Genomic DNA, 27,561 nt, shown 5'->3' on the forward strand with positions numbered 1-27,561 from the left:
ATTTTTCGACACTCAGCTTTCTTCAGCATCCAACTCTCACATCCATACATGACCACTGGAAAAAATACACCCTTGACTAGACGGACCTTTGTTGGCAAAGTAATGTCTCTGCTTTTCAATATGCTGTCTAGGTTGGTCATAACTTTCCTTCCAAGGAGTAAGCATCTTTTAATTTCATGGCTGCAATCACCATCTGCAGTGATTTTGGAGCCCCCCCAAAATAAAGTCTGACACTGTTTCCACTGTTTCCCCATCTGTTTGCTGTGAAGTGATGGGGCCAGATGCCATGATCTTAGTTTTCTGAATGTTGGGCTTTAAGCCAACTTTTTTACTCTCCTCCTTCACTTTCATCAAGAGGCTTTTTAGTTCTTCTTCACTTTCCGCCATAAGGGTGGTGTCGTCTGCATATCTGAGGTTATTGATATTTCTCCCGGCAATCTTGATTCCAGCTTGTGCTTCCTCCAGCCCAGCATTTCTCATGATAGACTCTGCATATAAGTTAAATAAGCAGGGTGACAAAATACAGCCTTGACGTACTCCTTTTCCTATTTGGAACCAGTCTGTTTTTCCATGTCCAGTTCTAAGTGTTGCTTCCTGATCTGCATATAGGTTTCTCAAGAGGCAGGTCAGTTGGTCTGGTATTCCCATCTCTTTCAGAATTTTCCATAGTTTTTTGTGATCCACACAGTCAAAGGTTTTGGCATAGTCAATAAAACAGAAATAGATGTTTTTCTGGAACTCTCTTGCTTTTTCGATGATCCAGCGGATATTGGCAATTTGATCTCTGGTTCCTCTGCCTTGCCAAGATCAGGAGCGGCGACAAAGAGCGCCAGGCTGCAATGGCGCAGGAGCAGCCAAGATGAGCTACCCCACGCCCGAGGTCAGGGGTGGTGGCCAAGAGGAGCAACCCCACGCCTGAGGTCAGGGGCTGTGGCCGAGAGGAGCTACCCCATGCCGAGGTCAGGGGCGGTGGCTGAGAGAAGCTACCCTACACCTGAGGTCAGGGGCAGCAGCCGAGAGGAGCAACCCCATGTCCCAGGAGCAGTGGCTGCGCGGGTGCAGGAGGGCCGAAAGGAGCTACTCCACGTTCAAGGTCAGAAGGGGCGGCTGTGAGGAGACAGCCCTCGTCCAAGGTAAGAAGCAATGGCTGTGCTTTGCTGGAGCAGCCTGGAAAAGATACCCCACATCCAGGGTAAGAGAAACCCAAGTAAGACAGTGGGTGTTGCAAGAGGGCATCAGAGGGCAGACAGACTGAAACCATAATCACAGAAAACTAGCCAATCTGATCACAGGACCACAGCCTTGTCTAACTCAGTGAAACTAAGCCATGCCGTGTGGGGCCACCCAAGACAGACGAGTCATAGTGGAGAGGTCTGACAGAATGTGGTCCACTGGAGAAGGGAATGGCAATCCACTTCAGTATTCTGGCCTTGAGAACCCCATTAACAGTACAAAAAGGCAAAATGATAGGACATTGAAAGAGGAACTCCCCAGGTCAGTAGGTGCCCAATATGCTACTGGAGATCAGTGGAGAAATAACTTCAGAAAGAATGAAGGGATGGAGCCAAAACAAAAACAATACCCAGTTGTGGATGTGACTGGTGATAGAAGCAAGGTCTAATGTTGTAAAGAGCAACATTGCATAGGAACCTGAAATGTTAGGTCCATGAATCAAGGCAAATTGGAAGTGGTCAAAGAGGAGATGGCAAGAGTGAACGTTGACATTCTAGGAATCAGCGAATTAAAATGGACTGGAATGGGTGAATATAACTCAGATGACCATTGTATCTACTACTGTGGGCAGGAATCCCTTAGAAGAAATGGAGTAGCCATCATGGTCAACAAAAGTGTCTGAAATGTAGTACTTGGATGCAATCTCAAAAACGACAGAATGATCTCTGTTCGTTTCCAAGGCAAACCATTCAATATCACAGTAATCCAAGCCTATGCCCCAACCAGTAATGCTGAAGAAGCTGAAGTTGAACGGTTCTATGAAGACCTACAAGACCTTTTAGAACTAACACCCAAAAAAGATGTCCTTTTCATTATAGGGGACTGGAATGCAGAAGTAGGAAGTCAAAAAACACTTGAAGTTACAGGTAAATTTGGCCTTGGAGTCCGGAATGAAGCAGGGCAAAGGCTAATAGAGTTTTGACAAGAGAACACACTGGTCATAGCAAACACCCTCTTCCAACAACACAAGAGAAGACTCTACACATGGACATCGCCAGATGGTCAGCATCAAAATCAGACTGATTCTATTCTTTGCAGCCAAAGATGGAGAAGCTCTATACAGTCGGTAAAAACAAGACCGGGAGCTGACTGTGGCTCAGATGATGAACTCCTTATTACCAAATTCAGACTTAAATTGAAGAAAGTAGGGAAAACCACTAGACCATTCAGGTATGACCTAAATCAAATCCCTTATGATTATATAGTGGAAGTGAGAAATAGATTTAAGGGACTAGATCTGATAGACAGAGTGCCTGATGAACTATGGACAGAGGTTCATGACATTGTACAGGAGACAGGGATCAAGACCACCCCCAAGAAAAAGAAATGCAAAAAAAGCAAAATGGCTCTCTGAGGAGGCCTTACAAATAGCTGTGAAAAGAAGAGAAGCGAAAAGCAAAGGAGAAAAGGAAAGATATTCCCATTTGAATGCAGATTTCCAAAGAATAGCAAGGAGAGATAAGAAAGCCTTCCTCAGTGATCAATGAAAAAAAATAGAGGAAAACAACAGAATGGGAAAGACTAGAGATCTCTTCAAGAAAATTAGAGATACCAAGGGAATATTTCATGCAAAGATGGGCTCGATAAAGGACAGGAATGGTATGGACCTAACAGAAGCAGAAGATACTAAGAAGAGGTGGCAAGAATACACAGAAAAACTGTACAAAAAAGGTCTCCGTGACCCAGATAATCACGATGGTGTGATCACTCACCTAGAGCCAGACATCTGGAATGTGAAGTCAAGTGGACCTTAGAAAGCATCACTATGAACAAAGCTAGTGAAGGTGATGGAATTCCAGTTGGGCTATTTCAAATCCTGAAAGATGATGCTGTAAAAGTGCTGCACTCAATATGCCAGCAAATTTGGAAAACTCAGCAGTGGCCACAGGACTGAAAAAAGTCAGTTTTCATTCCAATCCCAAAGAAAGGCAATGCCAAAGAATGCTTAAACTATCACACAATTGCACTCATCTCACACACTAGTAAAGTAATGCTCAAAATTCTTCAAGCCAGGCTTCAGCAATACGTGAACTGTGAACTTCAACGCCTATAGATAGGAGCAAATTCCTCTCTTCTTGAGGTCCCTTAAATACCCTGAGGTTCCTGCCGCCACCAAGAAATGATCTTTCTTACTCATCTGATAAAGCCCCTGAGAAGCCTACAGGGAAAGGACTAGGTCATCTCTTCAAGGACATTTATGATCCCATAACGTCAGTCAGCTCCTTAAAGTTGTCTATTCATATCTGAGTTTATGAACATTTTCAAATTGGGTATTCCAACCAAAGTGTTGACACTACAAAAAATGTTCTCAATTATGTTCTGTTACAAACAAAATTCAATCTTATTGAACTTACGCAAAAACCTATATTGCCACAAAAATAAGAATACTCACTAAGAGTTCCCAAATTCTGGAAGGATCAGGTAGGGAGAATAAGACGAATGTTTCAGTTCTTCCTACAAAGTTAGAAGATACCAAATTACTTTAAGTCATATTTAGCTTAAGAGGAAAAGTTTCCTTATATCTAGAAAAAATATTAGAGAACCAGCTTAAGAAGTCATAAAAATGATAGTCATCCTCATTGAATCATTTAGTCTCCTGTAATTGATTCTTGCTGCTGTTTTTCTAAAATTTTATTGTAGGATAGTTGATTTATGAAGTTGTGTTAGTTTCTGCTATAGAGCAAATGAATCAGTTATATACATATACTTATATGTATATGTATATGCACACATGTATCCCGTATTTTTAGATTCTCTTCCCATGTAAGTCATTACAGAATATCGAGTGGAGTTCTCTATGCTCTCCAGTAAGCCATCTATTTTATATATAGCAGTGTGTGTGTCAATTCCAATCTCTCAATTCACCCCTCTCCCTTCTTGCCCCCTTGACAATCATCAGTTTATTTTCTACATCTGTGATTCTATTTCTGTTTTGTAAATAAATTCATTTGTACCATTTTTAGATTGCACATATGTGACACCATATGACATTTGCCTTCCTCTGTCTGACTTACTTCACTCAGTATGACACTCTCTAGGTCCATCCATGTTGCTGCAAATGGCATTATTTTTTCTTTTTTATGGGTAAGCAATATTCCATTGTGTATATCTATCACATCTTCTTTATCTATCCCTCTGTTGATGAATATATAATAGGTTGGTTCCATGTCCTGGTTATTGTAAATAATTCTGAAACGAACATTGTGGTGTATATATCTTTTCAAATTGTATGTTTCTCTGGTGTGGCTTAGCTGGTAAAGAATCCACCTGTGATGTGGGAAACCTGGGTTTGATCTCTGGTTTGGGAAGATCCCCTGGAGAAGGGAAAAGGCTACCCACTCCAGTATTCTGGCCTGGAAAATTCCATGGACTGTATAGTCCATGGGGTTGCAAAGAGTTGGACATGACTGTGCAACTTTCACTTTCACTGGATATATGACAAGGAGTGGGACTGCTGGATCAAATGGGAATTAATTAGAATTCTGAACTTTTAGAAACCTTAATTTCTAATAAAAACTAAGAAGTAGGCATATGAACTGTCATATCAGAATTAATTAGATTAACAAATTTATGAATACATTTTATGTCATTTTATAATATCTAGAATACATTTTATAATATCATGTGCCCTTCAAGTACATCATTCTCAATCTCCTTTTTTTTCCTTCTAGATATATTGTTCTATTTTAATTTATGAGAGGTGGCCTAAAACAATTTCTACCAGGTTCTGAATATCAGCTGTGATCATGAGTTCAGTCAGATCAGTTGCCTCTCATTTTCTACCTTTTAAATATATCTAATCACTAATCTGAGGAAGTTGTCCATTTACAGAAACTTGAGGATCCTGGTTTTAAGAAATTCTTTAACTACAGCCTATAGTTTGGCCTTTGACCAAGGCATTAAAGATGTCTGAAAAGGATCATCTGTAGCCTCAGGTGGTCTTATTTTAAAAGTTAACTGTAAAGAAAAAGATGTTGACTGCTATTTAAGTACTGCAAGGATCAAGCTATCCACCAACGCTGCACCTGAGGAGAACTCAGGATGGAAAAAGGGGATGCCTTCTGCACCCTGGGTCTTCTATAATTGGTGACAATGCTATTTTACTCAGTGGTGGATAAACTAACTTTCAGGAGTAGGCTCTCCTTGGATTTAACTTCAAGAAAAGACCCCTGGTTTACCCTGGGATTTACAGGGATTAAAATGTAATTAAAATTTACAAGGATTAAAACTACAGGGATTTTTGCTCAGTTGAGAGACATGGGGGTAGTTTGGGTTCGGTGACTAAATAGGAGGCTGAGATGATGTCTTTCCTATATTCAGCTACTTTAATAAAATTTGTTGGAAAAAAAAATTATAGGTACCAAATGAGAGCTCCCAGCTTCATTTCATAAAGAAATGAAACAAATCTTCCAACTGGTGATAGCTTTCTCAGGCAACCAAGAAACTTGTGGGAGTGTTGGAGGCAAGTCCACATACTGGGTAGTGGTCCCCCAGAGAAACTCATTTATTAATTTAAAATTTGCTTGTCCAGATAATAGCTTATGGTGAACGGTACTGCCGGATTTGTGGTCTCCGAAGGAGAAGATTTAACTCTGGAACCAGAGATAGTCTCAGTCACCCAGAGCTTTGTGTGCAAAGTTTTACTTAAAGTAATAGCACAGAGATAGCTTCTGACATAGTCTCCATAAGGTGGTAGAAAGAGTACCCGCCTCACTAGTTTAAGCAGGACCTTATATACTTCTCAACCTGCTGCTGAAAATTGATAAAAAGAATACCTCAAGGTTGTAAGAGTTCCACCAGAGCCTTTCCCAAGGCATACATCCTGAGATAACTTTGGCACGAGATTAGCCAGGGAGAATGGGTTCTGGGCAATGTCTCTGGGCGAGATGTACTGTTGCCGTGTAATCAGGGGTACAAGTCTTGAGAAACAGGTTACCAGGCAAAATTAGTTACAATTATAATTATTAACATAGAGCCTAAGAAAAGTATTTCCATGAGTAAGACACTGTGCTCTGTGATCATTAATTCCAGGCCTAAAGAAAGGCCAGTTCTCAGGCAAGAGACATTATTGAACAAGGATTAAGGAAAGCATGAGAGAGAATGTTCATCTCCACCTTAAAGGGACTGCCTGCCTAAGCTTTAACTCTTTCACAGGGACACACAGAAAAAGTTGGACGCCCGAGGCTCTCAACACTCACAGTGGTTTTAGACTGCAGGAGGGAGAAACTGAGGAATGTAAAAGAGTTGAACAACTCTAGGGTGACTCCAAGAGAAGTTATGCTCACAAATAGCACCTTGGCCCATCACTCAGCTATCAGTATGATTCTATCCTGGCAAGCCAACTTTAAAATGGGAAGCAAGCCTTTCAAATCAAAAGGAAGAGGGATGACGGGTTGCCAGCTTCCAACCCAGCCCAGGGTTTATACATGTACAGAACTTATACTTGCAAGTACTCACTTAATTGAGAACTCACCCAAGATGGAGCTCTGTTGATACTCCAAAGCATGTTTTGAATTTTGTGTATGCAGTTACAGAAAGTTGTCTTTATAAAATATCTTCTCAAAATTCTGACCTTAAAGGAACAAAAGCCCTTCTGGGAGGAACTTGAATTTATCTCCCTGTGCCTTTGGGATGTATATGTTCTACTTGAACTGCTAGGCATCCTGTTTGAGAGCGTGGTCTCTGCAATCCAGAAGGTACACATAATATGGGATACAGCTTCCAGTCAGCCAAACAAACTGGGTTTCCAAGTAGTCTCTTGGCTGTGTCAGCTCTCAGGGAAATTTGTCACAGGGGGTCCCATTCTATAAAGGCCTGTGTCATCTCAACCTTTATTGAATCTGCTAAGCAATGAAAGCCTTTACTTTCTTGGGCTGTTTTCTAGAGCTTGTGAAGGCAATATACTTTGCACTCCCTTGTAGGGACACCTCTTGCCTCTTATTGGTTTGAATTGCTATCGAGATGGTATTTGTCAGTGGGAGATGATGGATCCTTAAATGGAATAAATTTCTAAATTGGTAAAATTTTAGAGCGCTCTCATTGTAAACAGGCCAGAAAGGCGGGTGGATGAGTCCTAGAGGGTCTGAGGTGCAGGCTGAGGGTCAGGTTCCCAGACGGCAGACACAGGAGCTCTGGAAGGTTAGAAGCAAGAGGATACTGGGTCCCTGCTGCTGTGGGGAGGCACTTGGCACTAGGTGCAGCTCCAGGCAGTCTGCCCATCAAGACAAATTTGAACTCCCCAGGACAGTTCACTTAGCAAAGAGGACAGAGAACGCTGATGTCACAAGGAATACACGAGAATGATGCTTGTGTGTCCACTTTACAAACTCCCACACAGCACAAAGTAGAGTCGGGCTGTTCTTTGTCTAGAACACCCAGCACAAGTCATGCTTCACACTTTCGCAAGCTGCTATGGTCCAATCAAGAAGAGGTCACAGGCCACAGGCGCACAGGTGGGAACAAGTTGACTTTGCTGCGGGGGAAGTATCGCACCTTGTGTTCTTCTCACCAGGTTGGATTCAATATGGAGTTCCTGGTGCATCTCACTGGAGCGACCAAAACACATGCAGAACCATCCCTTTTGCTTGACGATTTGCTTCCAGGAAACAAGGTCATGAATCACAGAACATCAAGTAGCCTATTCAAGCTGGTCATTGTAGAGTCTCTTCCAGAAAGACTTGTTTTTGTGCTGTAGCCTGTCCCTGCAGGGAAATGCTACCTCATGGTGAAGGACAGTGAGCCCCTGAGACTGTCATAGAAGCTGCCCTGACTCCTAGCCTCCCAAGGGGGCCTTGCAACCTCCAGATCTGTGAGATAATACATGTCCGCTGTTTATGTCCTTTCTCTGGTATCCTGTTTTGGCAGATTGAACACCAGTCACAAAGGATTTCACAGCAGCAGGCACATTAACAGACTACAGAGTACTCTGAAGGTGGACAGGGTTGGTCTACACGGAGTGAAAAAGAGATGCCAACTCTGCCATGACGTGGAGGAGGGAGGATTAAAGATGCAGGGATGTAGAAATGGGCTGGATGGTGGTGCTTGGTGAGGTCAGAGGCCCAGAGGACCTTCCGTAAACCAAGCACTAGTATCGCCAACAAGCTCAGACACAGGGCTGGGCTGTAGATTGGGGCTGATGGGAGACACATGATTACAGAAGTGGCTCCATGGTGGCACTTAAGGTAATACGATGTGAGAAGTAAGGTGCCCGAACATAGTTGTCAGAAGAAAAGTCAGTGAAATTACTGTGACATTTCAAGAAAAAATGGGCAGCAAGCCCATTCTGGGCTATGCAGATGGTTACAAGGAACCAGGACTCTTATGAGGCAAAGTAGATGAACGGATGACATGGGTGACCCCCACTATGGTCTCTGAGAAGGGAGGTAAAGGGTGCCAGCCAGTGGCATGGATTTTAGTAAGGAGGTGTTGTAGTGGGTACACAACCGTGAGGACTACTGCTCCGATTGTGAACTGCTAGCCTGAGAGAGGAATGGAGCAATGAGTTGGAGGTCTGTTGAGCAGGAGCTTGGAGATGGCACCTGTGACACTGTGGCACCGCCCTCTAGGAGGCATGTGCACCCCAAACCAATGGCCAGAGCCTGGTGTTCCCAGGAGGTAGAACATGTGGGAAGGAAACAGGAGGGGCCCATTTGTCATCACTCCCAGGGACCTCCTTGGGAACTGGAATCTCATACACACGACTCTGCAGTAGCCATCATGGTCAACAAAAGAGTCGGAAATGCAGTACTTGGATGCAATCTCAAAAACGACAGAATGATCTCTGTTCGTTTCCAAGGCAAACCATTTACTATCACGGTAATCCAAGCCTATGCCCCAACCAGTAACACTGAAGAAGCTGAAGTTGAACAGTTCTATGAAGACCTACAAGACCTTTTAGAACTAACACCCAAAAAAGATGTCCTTTTCATTATAGGGGACTGGAATGCAGAAGTAGGAAGTCAAGAAACACCTGGAGTAACAGGCAAATTTGGCCTTGGAGTCCGGAATGAAGCAGGGCAAAGGCTAACAGAGTTTTGCAAAGAGAACGCACTGGTCATAGCAAACACCCTCTTCCAACAACACAAGAGAAGACTCTACACATGGACATCACCAGATGGTCAACACCAAAATCAGACTGATTCTATTCTTTGCAGCCAAAGATGGAGAAGCTCTATACAGTTAGTAAAAACAAGACCGGGAGCTGACTGTGGCTCAGATCATAAACTCCTTCTTGCCAAATTCAGACTTAAATTGAAGAAAGTAGGGAAAACCACTAGACCATTCAGGTATGACCTAAATCAAATCCCTTATGATTACACAGTGGAAGTGAGAAATAGATTTAAGGGGCTAGATCTGATAGACAGAGTGCCTGATGAACTATGGATAGAGGTTCATGACTTTGTACAGGAGACAGGGATCAAGACCATCACCATGGAAAACAATTGCAAAAACAGCAAAACGGCTCTCTGAGGAGGCCTTACAAATAGCTGTGAAAAGAAGAGAAGCGAAAAGCAAATGAGAAAAGGAAAGATATTCCCATTTGAATGCAGATTTCCAAAGAAGAGCAAGGAGAGATAAGAAAGCCTTCCTCAGTGATCAATGCAAAGAAATAGAGGAAAACAACAGAATGGAAAAAACTAGAGATCTCATCAAGAAAGATACCAAAGGAACATTTCATGCAAAGATGGGCTCAATAAAGGACAGGAATGGTATGGACCTAACAGAAGCAGAAGATATTAAGAAGAGGTGGCAAGAATACACAGAGGAACTGTACAAAAAAGATCTTCATGACCCACATAATCACAAGGTGTAATGATTCACCTAGAGCCAGACATTCTGGAATGTGAAGTCAAGTGGGCCTTAGAAAGCATCACTATGAACAAAGCTAGTGAAGGTGATGGAATTCCAGTTGGGCTATTTCAAATCCTGAAAGATGATGCTGTGAAAGTGCTGCACTCAATATGCCAGCAAATTTGGAAAACTCAGCAGTGGCCACAGGACTGGAAAAGGTCTATTTTCATTCCAATCCCTAAGAAAGGCAATGCCCAAAATGCTCAAACTACCACGCAATTGCACTCATCTCACACGCTATTAAGTAATGTTCAAAATTCCCCAAGCCAGGCTTCAGCAATACATGCACCGTGAACTTCCAGATATTCAAGCTGGTTTTAGAAAAGGCAGAGGGACCAGAGGTCAAATTCCCAACATCCACTGGATCATCGAAAAAGCAAGAGAGTTCCAGAAAAACATCTATTTCTGCTTTATTGACTATGCCCAACCTTTGACTGTGTGGATCACAATAAACTGTGGAAAATTCTGAAAGAGATGGGAATACCAGACCACCTGACCTGCCTCTTGAGAAACCTGCGTGCAGGTCAGGAAGCAACAGTTAGAACTGGACATGGAACAACAGACTGGTTCCAAATAGGAAAAGGAGTACGTCAAGGCTGTATATTGTCACCCTGCTTATTTAACTTATATGCAGAGTCTATCATGAGAAACGTTGGGCTGGAAGTAGTGCAAGCTGGAATCAAGATGGCTGGGAGAAATATCAATAACCTCAGATATGCAGATGACACCACCCTTATGGCAGAAAGTGAAGAGGAACTAAAAAGCCTCTTGATGAAAGTGAAAGGGGAGAGTGAAAATGTGGGCTTAAAGCTCAACATTCAGAAAACTAAGATCATGGCATCTGTTCCCATCACTTCATGGGAAATAGATGGGGAAACAGTGAAAACAGTGTCAGACTTTATTTTTTGGGGCTCCAAAATCACTGCGGATGGTGACTGCAGCCATGAAATTAAAAGACGCTTAGTCTTTGGAAGGAAAGTTATGACCAACCTAGACAGCATATTAAAGAGCAGAGACATTACTTTGCCAACAAAGGTATGTCTAGTCAAGGCTATGGTTTTTCCAGTGGTCATATATGGAAGTGAGAGTTGGACTGTGAAGAAAGCTGAGTGCCGAAAAATTGATGCTTTTGAACTGTGGTGTTAGAAAAGACTCTTGAGAGTCCATTGGACTGCAAGGAGATCCAACCAGTCCATCCTAAAGGAGATCAGTCCTAGGTATTCTTTGGAGGGACTGATGCTGAAGCTGAAACTCCAATACTTTGGCCACTTGCACAGAGTTGATTCATTGTAAAAGACCCTGATGCTGGGAGGGACTAGAGGCAGGAGGAGAAGGGGACGACAGAGGATGAGATGGCTGGATGTCATCACCGACTCAATAGACATGAGTTTGGGTAAACTCCGGGAGCTGGTGATGGACAGGGAGGCCTGGCGAGCTGCGATTCATGGGGTCGCAATGAGTCAGACATGACTGAGCAACTCAATTGAACTGAACTGAACTGATACACGACTCTGGACACTGCAGATTCAGAGGTCTGGGTATTCAGAGTGGGAGTGCTTCCCCCCGGGAGAAGTTCCGGCTTGCCTGGTCACTATGGTTACTCCTACCAAGAGGCCAGCAGACAAGAGTCATCAGTGTAGTGGGGAAAACTGACCCAGACCATGTGAGGAGGTAGGTCAGGTCGGCTGAGCACAAGGAGGCTGAGAAGACTCAGTTTGGAGTTCACGGGGGTATCTCTGGTCTTCTCTGCCTGCTCTGGATGCTGAATGGACAGGTAGGGGCTGTGGCTCTGGAAGGTATGCTGACCAAAGGTCAGGCCCTCAGGAAAGAGGCTCTGGGTACCACCAGGTCAGCATCATACCAGCACAGGTGCGTGCTGGAGGTGAAAGGAGATGGATGGTAGGTAGGGACATGAGTATCTTCCACATCCCACATGATCTACGACAAGAACAGCTAATGCACAGGCCTGGTGAAAGGGACAAGAGTGGACACCTGTGGGATGTGGGTGATGTCTCCACGTGGGCGCAGGCATGCGGGGCAGGGGCTGGCCTGCCCCTCTCCCTGAAGGGCTCCTAGGGCTGCTCCATGTCCCCTTCCCACAGGGCCTAGTTAGGGAGTCCCCACAGCCGGCTGCTCTGGGATCCACACATGAGCGCACCAGGGACCAAGGCAAGCTGTGTCTTGCCACTTCTGACAACCTCCAAGTCACACGGGCCATCTTTTCTACATTCTATGTTTCCTAGACGGTCATAAGTTCACCAGCTACAAAGGGAGAAGACGCAGGTCCTGTACTCAATAGGAGGAAGTCAGGATCAAGCCAGGTCAGGTGGGTACCAGGGAGGGGATGAGACAGAAAGGAGAAAGATCTGCTTGGAGACCATGTTCTCCAGATGTATTTGCTGGGGGAGGGGCCACGGTGGCCAGAAGGGAAGGTAAGTCTCAGGTGTGGCAGCGACAGAAAGAGCCGCTCAGGCATTTGGAGGTCAGAGAGGAGCCCACTCCCAGACCCCTGCTCCAAGTCAGGGTTACAGAGAGCCCCAGGCAACACTCTGGCCCCTGCAGGCTGCACCACCGTGCCAGCCATCCTCCAGGAAGGAGACCCCGCTGTTGTCATCTCCCGTGAATCCCCTCTCGGGTCCCCAGCAATCTATGTGTCCATTTTACAGATGGACTCCTGAGATGCAGACAGCCTAGGCATCTTGCCAAGGTCACTATCCCTGATCCAGACCTAATTCTGAACATTACAGGCCTTCTTGCTCCTACACTAGCTGCACAACCTCAGGTTGTCAGGTCCTGTTTGTGAAAGTCGAGTTTCCACTTTAAAAGAGTGATTATAATTCATAATGCAAGGCTCAGACTGAGGGTTTCATGAGAAGTAGAGTGTATCAGGGCAGGCTTCCTAGTGGTGACAGGCCCCAAACTGAGAGTTAGGATTTGCAGGACAGTGTGAAGGAGCCAGTCCAGTGGGTTGGGGGCAGGGATGGGCAAGATGCCCAGTGGGAAATACCAGAGAGACCTAGGGAAGGGGCATAAGGACCAGGGTGAGGGGATCCAGAGGGAAGCAGGCAGGCTTCCCTGGGGAGGTGGTGTTTGGGGTTTGGCTAAAGGCAGATGGTCAGGAAACCCCAGATGGAGCAGAGTGCTGCAGGGCAGTGAGCAAGGGCCCCCGTCTGCACCGCTCAGGTGACAGCCTCTGTGTGGGCGTCACTCCTGGTCTCCTTCCCGCTCTGTCCACCAAAGGGCGGTGGCCCCATCGGCTGGCAGGAGGCGGGCCCTGCAGGCAGGCAGACGTCCTCCAGCCCCTGTGCTGGCCGAGGAGATGGAGCCGCGGGGCTGGCTGCCTCTGCTCCTGTGGTTGGGCCTGATGTGGCCCCTGGGGGCTCCTTCTGAGCCCCGACTGAGGGTATTCGTGGTTCCGCACAGCCACATGGACGTGGGCTGGCTGCACACCGTGCAGGTAGGTGCCCCGAGTGACCCCTGCACACCTCTTGAAGCTGCGGCTCTTTTTCCTTCTGGACTCCAGAGTGGGTTTGTGTCCCGGGTCTCTGCCATCAGGGAACTCGGCCTTGGGCCCACCTGTACTTGGCTACTTGACTGGATGTCGGCTTCTCTGGTGGCTAAGATAGTAAAGAATCTGCCTACAAGACAGGAAACCCAGATTCGATCCCTGGGTCAGGAGGATCTCCTGGAAAAGGAGATGGTAACCCACTCCTGTATTCTTGCCTGGAGAATTCCATGGATAGAGGAGCCTGGTGGGCTACAGTCCATGGGGTCACAAAGATTAGGACACAAATGAGCAATTAATATAGACTGGCTGTGGGAAGGGGTGAGAACGTGTTCCCATCCGCATGTGTGGAAGGTGTTCAAAATGCCATTGAGTGAATTAATGAACTTGACAGAGGAAAAGAGGGAAAGATTAATTTCCATAAGTTTCTGGTGCAGGTAACTGAATGATTACCCAGGCCTGCACAAGATCTTTTCTGGAAGGAGGAAGGAAATTAATAATACGACCACTCTGCGACTGTATATACAATAGTTTCCATGAGATGTTAATAAGTGAGTTGCTCATTTTAAAGGGAGTTAGGCAGCAAGAGGCCCTGAGGCTGAGTGTTGAGTCTGGTCCCGGCTCACTGGGCAGCCTCTGTGGGTGGTCACCCACCTGCGTGTGGAACTGCTGACATGTGGGAATCAGGCTCGTCACCCCCAGTTGACAGAAGGGACACTGAGGCCCAGGGTGGGGTGCTGCCCAAGTCAGCAGACATCACCACCTTGCCTGCTAACCGCCTGCCCAGGGATCCTTGCATTCCTTTATCAGCATCCGGGCACCACGGTGAGCCAGCCTGACCCAGATGGGAGCAGGCTCAGCTCCATCCTGAGGGCTCCCAGCCTTGGGGGAGGAGATAGATCCAGAGAGACGACTCGCAGGGTCAGCTCCTCTCAGCCTCGGCCCTTGACACAAACTTCCCCATCATTTCATCCCAAGAAGGCCCATCTGAGTCCCTGGGCCTCAGTCCCGGGGCCCTGTTGTCAATTGTCTGTCCTCCAAGGCAGGAGCGGTCAGCTCACCCCACTGGGCTGGCACATCCCTCTGTCACATAGAGTGTCTGTCCCCTCTTGACTCTCCTCAGGGGCAGGCTCCCATCTAAGGGGGTCCGCCCGGGTCCTTCTCTCAGTGCAGGGCTCACTGCCTGTCCAGCAGAGAGTGAACACCGCGCTCCCTTGTTTGAGGAGGAGGGGGAGTCTAGGGCAGGGCCTGGGGCAGGCTTGGCGGGAGTGCCAGTGGACCCCGGACACCGTGTCTCCCTGCACATTCCTCCTCGGTCCCTGGTCCATGCCCTCTGGTTTCCCCCATGGGGCTGGAGTGATGGTCTCTCCCCCTCCCCACCCCAGGAGAGCATGCAGGCTTATGTTACCAACGTCTACAACACCGTGGTGGAGGAGCTGACCCTTGAGAAGAAGCGCAGGTTCATCGCTGTGGAGCAGGAGTATTTCCGGCTCTGGTGGGATGGCGTCGCCTCGGATGAGCAGAAAGGCCAGGTAACGCTGCCCTCAGGGGGGTCCTCACCAGGCAAATGAGAGTGGATGCCCTGGGGGTCCTGGGGACGACCCTTCAGGAAGCTCCTGGGTTGTGCTCTGTGTGGCCAGGGCGGGGCTGCCTAGACCAGGAGGCCCCAACCCGGCTGAGCTGTGCCCAGGGTCCGTTTAGTACAGGTTTGTGGTCAGCCCCACGCCCAGGGGACAGGGTTGTGTTTGATCCTGCCTTTCTGGTTCCTCCTGAAAAGTTGCAGCTCTGGCAGCCCAGCCAGGCATTCAACTGGTGAGAATGGGGTCACCTTTCACACTGGGCAATCCAGGGTGACCCTGTGTCCACACCCTCTGACTTCATTTATGAATCTGCTTGGACCCCACGGGCACCAGAGCCCAGGACCAGCCAGGAGTGCAGGAGACCCTGTGGATTAACCACCGGGGCTTATTAACTCCATGTCCAGGGAGTCAGAGGCCCTGGTCCATGGAGGCGCAGTCTGGGGTGACCTGTGTCAACACCCTCTGACATCACTTATGAATCTTTGTGGCTCCCACGGACACTGGAGCCGGTGATCACCCAGGGGTGCAAGGGTCCGTGTGGATTAGCCTCCGGGTCCTGATTAACTCTGTATCACAGGTTCAGAGGCCATGGTCCTTGCAGGGGCAGTCTGGGGCCATGATTAATGTTAAATTCCTGATTTACTTAATTATAAAACAGCTATAGTGATCTTCTTGCTCAACACTTCCTGAACTATGGAATTAAAGGCATGCAGCTGCTAACATTTACTTTGAATTAGTTTAAGTAAACAATATCTTCTATTAAAATAAATAAATAGTGTTAATGAAATGGATAAACAATACTAATAGTGGGATAATCTGAGGAAGCTGAAACTCCAGCTCTTTGGCCACCTGATGTGAAGAGCCAACTCATTGGAAAGGACCTTCATGCAGGGTAAGATTGAGGGCAGGAGGAGAACGGGATGACAGAGGATAAGGTGCTTAGATGGCATCGCCAACTCGGTGGACATCCAATTGAGCAAACTCTGGGAGATAGTGAATGACAGGGAAGCCTGGAGTGCTTCAGGCCAAGGGGTTGTGAAGGGTCAGAGATAACTGATCAACTGAAAAACAACAATCTGTGGAATGATTCATGGGAAGGGAGTTTTTTTTTTACAATCCTTGCAAGGCTTTCATAAGTCTGAAATTATCCCAAAACAAAAGTTGTGAACATACACACCTGTATATACGCCTGATGGAGCAGCAGCCAGGGCCAGGTGCTTTCTCAGAGCTGGACACAGTGCTGACCAGGACAGACAACGTCCTCCTATTTGCAGAATAAATGAGGCTGAGGAGTTTGAAGGAAGGACCGTGAGATGCAGTAGACATGAGACCAACAAACATAAACGGTTCAGCCTGGGAGGTGTAACCTGGCCTTTTCTCTCTGCCCACCATGCCAAGGTCCGCCAGCTTGTGGCCGAAGGTCGCCTGGAGTTTGTCCTCGGAGGCCAGGTCATGCACGACGAGGCCGTGACCCACTATGATGACCAGATCCTCCAGCTCACAGGTTTGATTACCCTTCCCCAGACCAGGGTCCCTGTGGCCTCCATGGGGCTGGGACTGGGTATCTGAGCCCTCGTCCTGGACTCCATCTTCCACCCTCAGCAGGAGACTGTGACCATCAAAACTGTGATTGCTGGTGCTGCGTCCATGTGTGTGCCTGAGTATAGGAGATAAAGATGTGGATTCTAGACAGCCAGCCTGGCTGTGTCCTGACTCTGCTAACTCCCAACCCTGTGAAACTGGGCAAGTGATGCAACCTCATTAAGCCTAGGTTGCCTCCTGTATAAAAACATTTGATAATGATGCATGATCTATCTCAAAGGGGTGTTATAAAGTTTAAATTGAAATAATTCAAATAGATCACTTTGAGTACAGCACGTGGGTCCCTAGTCAATGATCAATAAGGGTCAGATGCCATCTCTGCCATCACCTCACATACCAACTGTTCAAGCAATACCAACACCTCCAACACCACCGCCATCACCACCATGACAATTGCCTCCATCACTACCTGCTCCTGTATCACCTCCAACACCACCACCTCCAAGTCTGTTATGATCGCCCCCAACACCACCCTCACCACCACTAACATCTTAGCACATCACTGCATAATTTATAACACCAACACCTCCAACATTAGCGCCATCACCATCACCACCATTACCAATGTCACCTTCACTGTCTGCACCTGTACCACCTCCAACACCACTGCCTCCAAGTCCATAATGAGTCCTCCAGCACCACCATCATCACCACTAACACCTCAGCACATCATTGCGTCACTCCTAACACCAACGCCTCCAACACCAACACCAAAATTACCACCATTATCACAACCTACCCACTATGCACCTTTTCCAAAACCACCACATTCCCCACCACTATTAGCACTCCCACCACCAGAAAAATTAAATGTACATTACTTTTTTTAAACACCATTCTTGTACAGAAGGGGGACAAAAAGAAACAAATGTTGAAAAATACGGGAAACCTATTGAAAATGTGTTCATTTCTCTTTTCCCCATTTCTCATTTCACCGCCAACATCAATACCACTTCCAACACCAGTGCATACAACCACTCTCTCAACCGTTACACCCACACCCTCACAACACCAACACCTCTGCTACCATCCAAATCTCATCACCTCACTACCACGAAAACCAACAGCACCTCGTCTACCGCTAACATTACACCCTCTGCCACCAACAACTCTATCTCCACCACCCGAGCCCCACCAGAATCCCCAGAACGACCACCTTCATGGTCACCTCTAACACTCCAACCGCTCCTGGCACCATCAGTACCAGCACCACCACCAAAACCTCCAGGGTAACTCTACCACCTACTGCAGCACCATCATCATCAGTGCCAACACCGTAACAGGAAACTGATAAACGTTGCCAGCGCCTCTACCATCCTCATACCATCATCATCACCGCCAACTCCATTCACACCATCGTTATCCCTGTCAACACCACAACTGTCATCACAGCCATCGTCACCATCACGGCCGTCATCAGTACCACCACCACCATCTCTTCCATGTGCATTACTGACACAGGCACGTCACACCACCATCACCTTCACCACCTCCATCACCACACATACTGTCACGAAGGGCGCATTCTCCACCACTGAACAAGTGTTTTTCACAGGCATCACTTCACTCACCCCGGAGCGCAGGGTGTCCAGAGGGTGTCAGGCTCTCAGTCTCTTTCACAGATGGGATGCTAAGACAAAGCTACAAGAAGCACAAAGGGTCAGTGGGAGAGCCAGGCTGACTGCAGTGTGGGCTGGGCATTAGCCCATTGTCACTCCACTATAGTCAGACCCCGTGCAGGACATCACAATGGGCTTTCTCTTTGGATTTTCTTACCCTATCTCTCCTTTCAACTCTTTAATCTGTGCTTCCTTCCTCCTGAGTTTCTACTGCATTACTTCTAGATGTAAGTGATAAGCTCATGGGAATCTTTGTGTTTTACCATATAAACTACCACGTCTGCAAAATGCAGCCTCAGGCCTCACTTCCTGCCTTCTTCCTGTTCCTTCTGCTTCCTGCTTCCCAGATCTGCCCCTAAGACATGGCCTCCTGCGCTTTCAGAACAGGGTTTCTTGTTGTTTCCAGCAGACTCACCTAGGGAGTCTTATGTCCTGGAACCTTCCACTGGGGCCACAGTGCTTGAGCACCTCCCCTCTTCTGGCAATGACCGGTGCCTGATTCTCATCTGGGTCCCCAAGGCTCAGTCCAGGATTTGACCAGACCAGGGCTGGTGGGCATAGAGGGAGGGAAAGGGCACTGATCTGTCTTCCTCTGGGTACCTACAGAATGATCGTTCCTCACCTCTGGTCTCAGACCACCATGCTCACCTCCCTGAACACTGCACACTGACCTTGCAAGCCAGACCAGAGGAGCCAGAGTCCAAGCATAGACAGGTTCCCATCACTGGGGCAGGAAGGACTGGGGACCTCTCAATCCTCCCCAGGACATTCTCTGAGGCTCCATTTCCAAGGCCAGACAGGCTCCTGGGACCCTCAGAGGATGGGCCCTGACTTCATCTCATGATGACCTCCTGTTCTAAGAACAAGGCATACACTTACTTCCTCCAGTCCTGGTCACAGTCCTGTGGATGGGGAGACTTACAAAACCCCATTCTTGCAGGCTGAATATCAGGCAAAAATGCTGCTTAAACTTACGTGAATCACACTGCTAGCAGGTGATGATCGCATTCTGTTTTCAAAAAGTTACTTACTTTTTCTTATTATATATATTATTGAAGTACGGTTGACTTACAGGGTTTTAGGTGCAGATTGATGTGATTCAGGTATACATACACACACATATTATTTTTGAAATTTTTTTCTTTTATAGGTTATTATGAGTTATTGACTATAGTTCCCTGTGCTGTACAGTATACCTTTGTTGTTTGTTGCATATCTATTTTTTAATTAAAAATCCAGCATTCTATTCATACTTAGCCAAACAAGTGAAATCAAAATGTCATACATTTTTCAGTTAGGCATAAATTCACAAATATTCAAAAATATATAAGTATATGTTATGCATATTATATATGTGTGTGTGTGTGTGTGTGTGTGTGTGTATATAAAAGCATTTCTACTACACTTGAAGAAGGGGTGAAAAGGTGTGTGTGTGTGTGTGTGTGTGTGTGTATATATATATATATATATATATAAGCATTTCTACTACACTTGAAGAAGGGGTGAAAAAGAACAAAAAAAGAGATGAAGAAATTGGAAAAGAAAAACTAAAGGAAATGGGAGCACTGAATATTAAATAGAAAAAGTGAAACAAACTAGATAAAAGTAAAAGATCATCATATAGTCCAGTTGTTTTTAACTACGGTGGTTCATTAGAATCATATCTGAACTCTGGAGGAAAAAAATCAATACCTGGGCATCTGTATTTAAAAAACAATTCCAAGAAAATTCTGATATGTATCTGCTTTTTAAAAATGATTACAGGTTTTTCTATTAAATTGTAGTTTTGATGTTAAAGAGTTCTATTATTTTTCTGTTGACCAATCATGAGACAATGGTATTGAGTAATAGTTACATAATCACAAAAGTAAAAGATTCTTATCAGTTTTCACAATCAATAGCCAGACAAAAAATAAAAGATAATTACAATTACAAACGATTATGGGAACATGATTACCTAGCAATTTAAAATAGGTACAAATTATCTGTGCAGGTTAAGCAGAGTGACCTGGTAAGTGGAGGTTGGTGCTTTTAATGCATTTACATTTGAGGTGATTATCAATATGTTTGATCCAATTACCATTTTCTTAATTGTTTTGGGTTTATTTTCTGTAGATCGTTCTTTCTCCCTGTGCTTCCTGCCTAGAGAAGTTCCTTTGGCATTTGCTGTAAAGCTGGTTTGGTGGAGCTCTCCAACAAACGCTAAAGGATCTTCTCTGGACAGGAAACACAGAAAGGATGTTTAGCTCAAATGCAAAATAACAAAGCAAATGGCAACGGGATCATCAGTTCAGTTCAGTCGCTCAGTCGTGTCCAACCCTTTGCGACCCCATGAATCACATCATGCCAGAACTCCCTGTTCATCACCAACTCCCAGAGTTTACTCAAGCTCTTGCCCATCGAGTCAGTGATGCCATCCAGCCGTCTCATCCTCTGTCGTCCCCTTCTCCTCCTGCCCCCAAGCCCTCCCAGCATCAGGGCCTTTTCCAATGAGTCAACTCTTTGCATGAGGTGGCCAAAGTATTGTAGTTTCAGCTTCAGCATCAGTCCTTCCAATGAACACCCAGGACTAATCCCCTTTAGGATGGACTGGTTGGATCTCCTTGCAGTCCAAGGGACTCTCAAGAGTCTTCTCCAACACCCCAGTTCAAAAGCATCAATTTTTTGGCTCTCAGCTTTCTTCACAGTCCAACGCTCACATCCATACATGACCCCTGGAAAAGCCATAGCCTTGACCAGATGGAACTTTGTTGACAAAGTAATGTCTCTGCCTTTTAATATGCTATCTAGGTTGGTCATAAAGTCTTTTCATTTCATCTTTTAATTTCATGGCTGCAGTCACCATCTGCAGTGATTTTGGAGCCCAAAAAAATAAAGTCTGACACTGTTTCCACTGTCTCCCCATCTATTTCCCATGAGGTGATGGGACCAGATGCCATGATCTTAGTTTTCTGAACTTATCAATAATTACCTTACATGTAAATGGGCTGAATGCCCCAACCAAAAGACAAAGACTGCCTGAATGGATACAAAAACAAGACCCCTATATATGTCATCTACAAGACACCCACCTCAAAACAAAGGACACATACAGACTGAAAGTGAAGGGCTGGAAAAAGATATTACATGCAAATAGATACCAAAAGAAAGCAGAAGTAGCAATACTCATATCAGATAAAATATACTTTAAAATAAAGGCTGTGAAAAGATACAAAGAAGGACACTCCATAATGAGCAAAGGATCAATCCAAGAAGATATAACAATTATAAATATATATGCACCCAACATAGGAGCACTGCAATATGTAAGGCAAATGCTAACAAGTATGAAAGGGGAAATTAACAATAACACAATAATAGTGGGAGATTTTAATACCCCACTCACGCCTATGCACAGATCAACTAAACAGAAAATTAACAAGGAAACACAAACTTTAAATGATACAATGGACCAGTGAGACCTAATTGATATCTTTAGGACATTTCACTCCAAAACAATGAATTTTACCTTTTTCTCAAGTGCACATGGAACCTTCTCCAGGATAGATCACATCCTGGGCCATAAATCTAGCCTTGGTAAATTCAAAAAAGTTAAAATCATTCCAAGCATCTTTTCTGACCACAATGCAGTAAGATTAGATGTCAATTACAGGAGAAAAACTATTAAAAATGCCAACATATGGAGGTTGAACAACACGCTGCTGAATAAACAAAAAATCACAGAAGAAATTTAAAAGAAAAAAGAAAATATCCATAGAAATGAATGAAAATGAAAACACAACAACCCAAAACCTATGGGACACTGTAAAAGCAGTGCTAAGGGGAAGGTTCACAGCAGTACAGGCTTACATCAAAAAACAAGAAAAAAGTCAAATAAATAAACTAACTGTACACCTAAAGCAACTAGAAAAGGAAGTAATGAAGAACCCCAGGGTTAGTAGAAGGAAAGAAATCTTAAAAATTAGGGCAGAAATAAATGCAAAAGAAAGAAAAGAGACCATAGCAAAAATCAACAAAGCTAAAAGCTGATTTTTTAAGAAGATAAATAAAATTGACAAACCATTAACCAGACTCATCATGAAACAAAGGGAGAAGATTCAAATCAACAAATTTAGAAATGAAAATGGAGAAATGACAACAGACAACACAGAAATACAAAGGATCATAAGAGACTACTATCAGCAACTATATGCCAATAAAATGGACAGCTTTGAAGAAATGGACAAATTCTTAGAAAAGTACAACTTTCCAAAACTGAACCAGGAAGAAGTAGAAAATCTTAACAGACCACTCAGAAGCACAGAAATTGAAACTGTAAACAGAAATCTTCCAGCAAACAAAAGCCCAGGACCAGATGGCTTCATAGCTGAATTTTACCAAAAATTTACAGAAGAGCTAACACCTATCATACTCAAACTCTTCCAGAAAATTGCAGAGGAAGGTAAACTTCCAAACTCATTCTATGAGGCCACCATCACCCTAATACCAAAACCAGACAAAGATGCCACAAAAAAAAAAAGAAAGAAAGAAAGAAAGAAAACCACAGGCCAATATCACTGATGAATATAGATGTAAAAAATTCTTAACAAAATTCTAGCAAACAGAATCCAACAACATATTAAAAAGATCATACATCATGAACCAAGTGGGCTTTATCCCAGGGATGCAAGGATTCTTCAATATTAGCAAATCAATCAGCGTAATACACCACATTAACAAATTGAAAGATAAAAATCATATGATTATGTCAATAGATGCAGAGAAAGCCTTTGACAAAATTCAACACCCATTTATGATTAAAACCCTCCAGTAAGCATGAATAGAAGGAACATAACTCAACATAATAAAAGCTAGATGTGACAAATCCACAGCAAACACTTACCTCAGGGTGAAAAATTGAAAGCATTTCCCTTAAAGTTAGGAACAAGAAAAGGGTACCCACTCTCACCACTACTATTCAACATAGGTTTAGAAGTTTGGCCAGAGCAATCAGAGCAGAAAAAGAAATAAAAGGAATTCAGATTGGAAAAGAAGAAGTAAAACTCAAACTTCAAACTCTGTTTGAAGATGACAAGATTCTTTACACAGAAAACCTGAAAGACTCCACCAGAAAATTACTAGAGCTAATCAGTGAATATAGTAAAGTTACAGGATATAAAATTAACACACAGAAATCCCTTGCATTCATATTCACTAACAATGAGAAAACAGAAAGAGAAATTAAGGAAACATTTCCATTCACCATTGCAACGAAAAAAATAAAATACTTAGGAAAATATCTACCTAAAGAAACACAAGGCCTATATATAGAAAACTATAAAACACTGATGAAGGAAATCAAAGATGACAGAAATAGATGGAGAAATATGCCAAGTTCTTGGATTGGAATAATCAATCTAGTGAAAATGAGTATGCTACCCAAAGCAATCTATAGATTCAATGCAATCCCTATCAAGCCACCAACGGTATATTTCATAGAACTAGAACAAATAATTTCACAATTGTATGGAAATACAAAAAATCTCGAATAGCCAAAGCAATCTTGAGAAGGAAGACTGAAACTGGAGGAATCAACCTGCCTGACTTCAGGCTATACTACAAAGCTACAGTCATCAAGACAGTATGGTACTGGCACAAAGACAGAAATATAGATCAATGGAACAAAACAGAAAGCCCAGAGACAAGTCCACGCACCTATGGACACCTTATCCTTGACAAAGGAGGCAAAAATATACAATGGAGAAAAGACAATCTCTTTAACAAGTGGTGCTGGGAAAACTGGTCAACCACTTGTAAAAGAATGAAACTAGAACACTTTCTAACACCATACACAAAAACAAACTCAAAATGGATTCAAGATCTAAACGTAAGACCAGAAACAATAAAACTCCTAGAGGAAAACATAGGCAAAACATTCTCCGATATAAATCACAGCAGGATCCTCTATGACCCATCTCCCAGAGTAGTGGAAGTAAAAGTAAAGATAAACAAGTGGGACCTAATTAAGCTTAAAAGCTTTTGCACAACAAAGGAAACTATAAGCAAAGTGAAAAGACAATCTTCTGAATGGGAGAAAATAATACCAAATGAAGCAAAGGACAATGAAATAATCTCAAAAATAGACAAGCTACTCCTGCAGCTCAATTCTAGAAAAATAAATGACCCAATCAAAAAATGGGCCAAAGAACTAAACAGACATTTCTCCAAAGAAGACATACAATGGCTAACAAACGCATGAAAAAGTGCTCAACATCATTCATTATCAGAGAAACGCAAATCAAAACCACAATGAGGTACCATCTCACACCGGTCAGAATGGTTGCTATCCAAAAGTCTACAAACAATAAATGCTGGAGAGGGTGTGGAGAAAAGGGAACCCTCTTACACTGTTGGTGGGAATGCAAAGTAGTACAGCCGCTATGGAGAACAGTGTGGAGATTCCTTTAAAAACTGGAAATAGAACTGCCATATGACCCGGCAATCCCACTGTTGGGCATACACACTGAGGAAACCAGAATTGAAAGAGACACGTGGACCCCAATGTTCATCGCAGCACTGTTTATGATAGCTAGGACATGGAAGCAACCTAGATGTCCATCAGCAGACAAATGGATAAGAAAGCTGTGGTACATATACACAATGGAATATTACTCAGCCATTAAAAAGAATACGTTTGAATCAGTTCTAATGAGGTGGATGAAACTGGAGCCTACTATACAGAGTGAAGTAAGCCAGAAAGAAAAACACCAATACAGTATACTAAAGCATATATATGGAATTTAGAAAGATGGTAACAACAACCCTATATGCAAGACAGCAAAAGAGACGCAGATGTATATAGCAGTCTTTTGGTCTCTGTTGGAGAAGACAAGGGTGGGATGATTTGAGAGAATGGCATTGAAACGTGTATATTATCATATGTGAAACAGATCGCCAGTCCAGGTTTGATGCATGAGACAGGGTGCTCAGGGCTGGTGCACTGGGATGACCTAGAGCGATGGGATTTGGGATGGGTGGGGAGAGGTGGAAGGGAAGCTCAGGATGGGGAACACATGTACACCCATGGCTGATTCATGTGAATGTATGGCAAAACCACTACAATATTGTAAAGTAATTAGCCTCCAATTTTAAAAAAAAACGCAGATTTGGTGATAGTGAATTCTCTTCACTGTTGCTTGTCTGGGAAGCTTTCGATTTCTCCTTCAAATCTGAAGCAGACCCTTGATGATAGAGCATTTGTGGTTGTAGTTTCTTCCCATTCATCACTTTAAATGTATCATGCCATTCCCTTCTGGCTTGCAGAGTTTCTGTTGAGAAATTAGCTGATAGCCTGATGGGCGTTCCCTGGTATGTTATTTGTCATTTTTCCCTTGTTGCTTTTAATATTTTATTGTTGTCTTTAATTATTGTCAGTTTGATTTCTATGTATCTTGGTGTGCTCCTCTTTGGGTTTATCCTACCTGGGACTCTCTCTTCTCTTCTTATGGGACCCCTATACTGTGAATTTTGGTGCATTTAATGATGTCCCAGAGGTGTCTTAGGCTGCCCTCATTTCTTTTTATTCATTTTTCTATATTCTGTTCTATGGCAGTGATTTCCACCATCCTGTCATCCAGGTCATTTGTCCATTCTTCTGCCTCTGTTATTCTGTGATTAATTCCTTCTAGTGTATTATTCATCATTGTTTGTTCTTTAGCTCTTCCAGGGCTTTGGAAAACATTTCTTGCTCTTCTCCTTTGTTTTCCCAAGATCCTGCATCATCTTCACTATCATTATTCTGAATTATTTTTCTGGAAGGATGACTATCTCCACTTCATTTAGTTGTCTTTCTGGGGTTTTACATTGTCCCTTATTCTGGGACATAACTTTCTGCCTTTTCATCCTGATTAACTTTCTGTAATGTGGTTTTTGTTCTAGCCACTGTGGAACTATGGTTCTTCTTGCCTTTTCTGTCTGTCCTCTGATGGAAGGGTCCAAGAGGCTTGGGTAAGGTGCCTGAAGGGAGGGACTGACAGTGTGAAAATCTGGGTCGTGCTCCAGGGGGCAGATCCTTGCTCTGCTTTAATCCAATTATTTGCTGATGAGTAGGGTTCCACTCCCTCCCTGGTAGTTGTTTGGCTTGAGGTGACCAAGCACTGGGCTCTACAGGATCTATCGTAGGGTTAATGGCGACCTCCAAGAGGACTTACGGCAAGGGAGACCTTCCAGGACTGCGTCTGTCAGTGCCTCTGTCTCTGAGGTGAGCCCTGACTGACCCAGGCCTCCTCAGGAGACCCTTCAACATTAGAAGGTAGTTTTGGTTCAGCGTCCTGTGGGGTAACTGCTCCTTTCCTGGAGGTCTTGGTGTGTGCAAGATTTTGTTTGCGTCCTCCAACACTGGAGCCTCTGTTCCCCCCAGTTTCTGTGCAAGTCTTATAATTAAATGCCACTGGCCTTAAGGTCAGATTTCCTGGGGATTCCCAGGCCGTTTGTTGGTTCCCCCAGGCTGAGAAGCATGACATGTGGTTGAGAACCTTCACAGAAGTGGGAGGGCTTCTTTGGTATTACTGTTCCCCAGTTTGTGGAGAACATATCCCATGGCAATGGTATTTCATTTTACTGTGATTGTGCCCATCCTGCAGGCTCAATATATAGCATTGGACAGGTGGTAGTTACAAAAACCATCCTCAAGAAAAAGAGATGCAACACAGAAAATGGTTGCCTGAGGAGGTCTTACAAATAGATTAGGAAAGAAGAGAAGTGAAAGGCAAAGGAGAAATGGAAAAATATGCCCATCTGAATGCAGAGTTCATGGAAATATATGTCCTTCTGAATACAGAGTTCCAAAGTATAGCAACGATAGCTATAACAAAGGTTTCTTAAGCAAAGAAATAGAGGAAAGCAACAGAATTGGAAAGACTAGAGGTCTCTTCAAGAAAATTGGAGATACAAAGGGAGCATTTCATGCAAAAAGACGGGCACAATAAAAGAAAGAAATGATAAGAAACTAACAGAAGGAGAGGAGATTAAGAAGATGTGGCAAGAATACACAGAAGAACTGGAGAAAAAAGTCTTGATGACCTGGATAACCACGACGGTGTTGTCACTCACCTAGAGCCAGACATCCTGCATTGTGAAGTCAAATGGGCCTTAGGAAGCATAGTATAAACAAAGCTAGTAGAGGTGATGGAAT

At 44.3% G+C, this 27,561-nt stretch overlaps 1 protein-coding gene across 1 annotated transcript in view; it reads left to right on the top strand.

Annotated features, from left to right (window-relative positions):
* The first annotated feature begins 13,402 nt into the window (after positions 1 to 13,402).
* The window catches only part of LOC122428160 (epididymis-specific alpha-mannosidase-like), a 39,444-nt gene continuing 25,285 nt past the window's right edge, over positions 13,403 to 27,561 (top strand). The window contains exons 1-3 of the mRNA XM_043447969.1: positions 13,403 to 13,540; positions 14,974 to 15,120; positions 16,567 to 16,672. Of these exons, the coding sequence (XP_043303904.1) occupies positions 13,403 to 13,540; positions 14,974 to 15,120; positions 16,567 to 16,672 (391 nt within the window). The remainder of the gene's footprint in view (positions 13,541 to 14,973; positions 15,121 to 16,566; positions 16,673 to 27,561) is intronic.

The sequence above is a fragment of the Cervus canadensis genome, chromosome 26 (assembly GCF_019320065.1).
Source record: "Cervus canadensis isolate Bull #8, Minnesota chromosome 26, ASM1932006v1, whole genome shotgun sequence".
Lineage (NCBI taxonomy): Eukaryota > Metazoa > Chordata > Mammalia > Artiodactyla > Cervidae > Cervus > Cervus canadensis.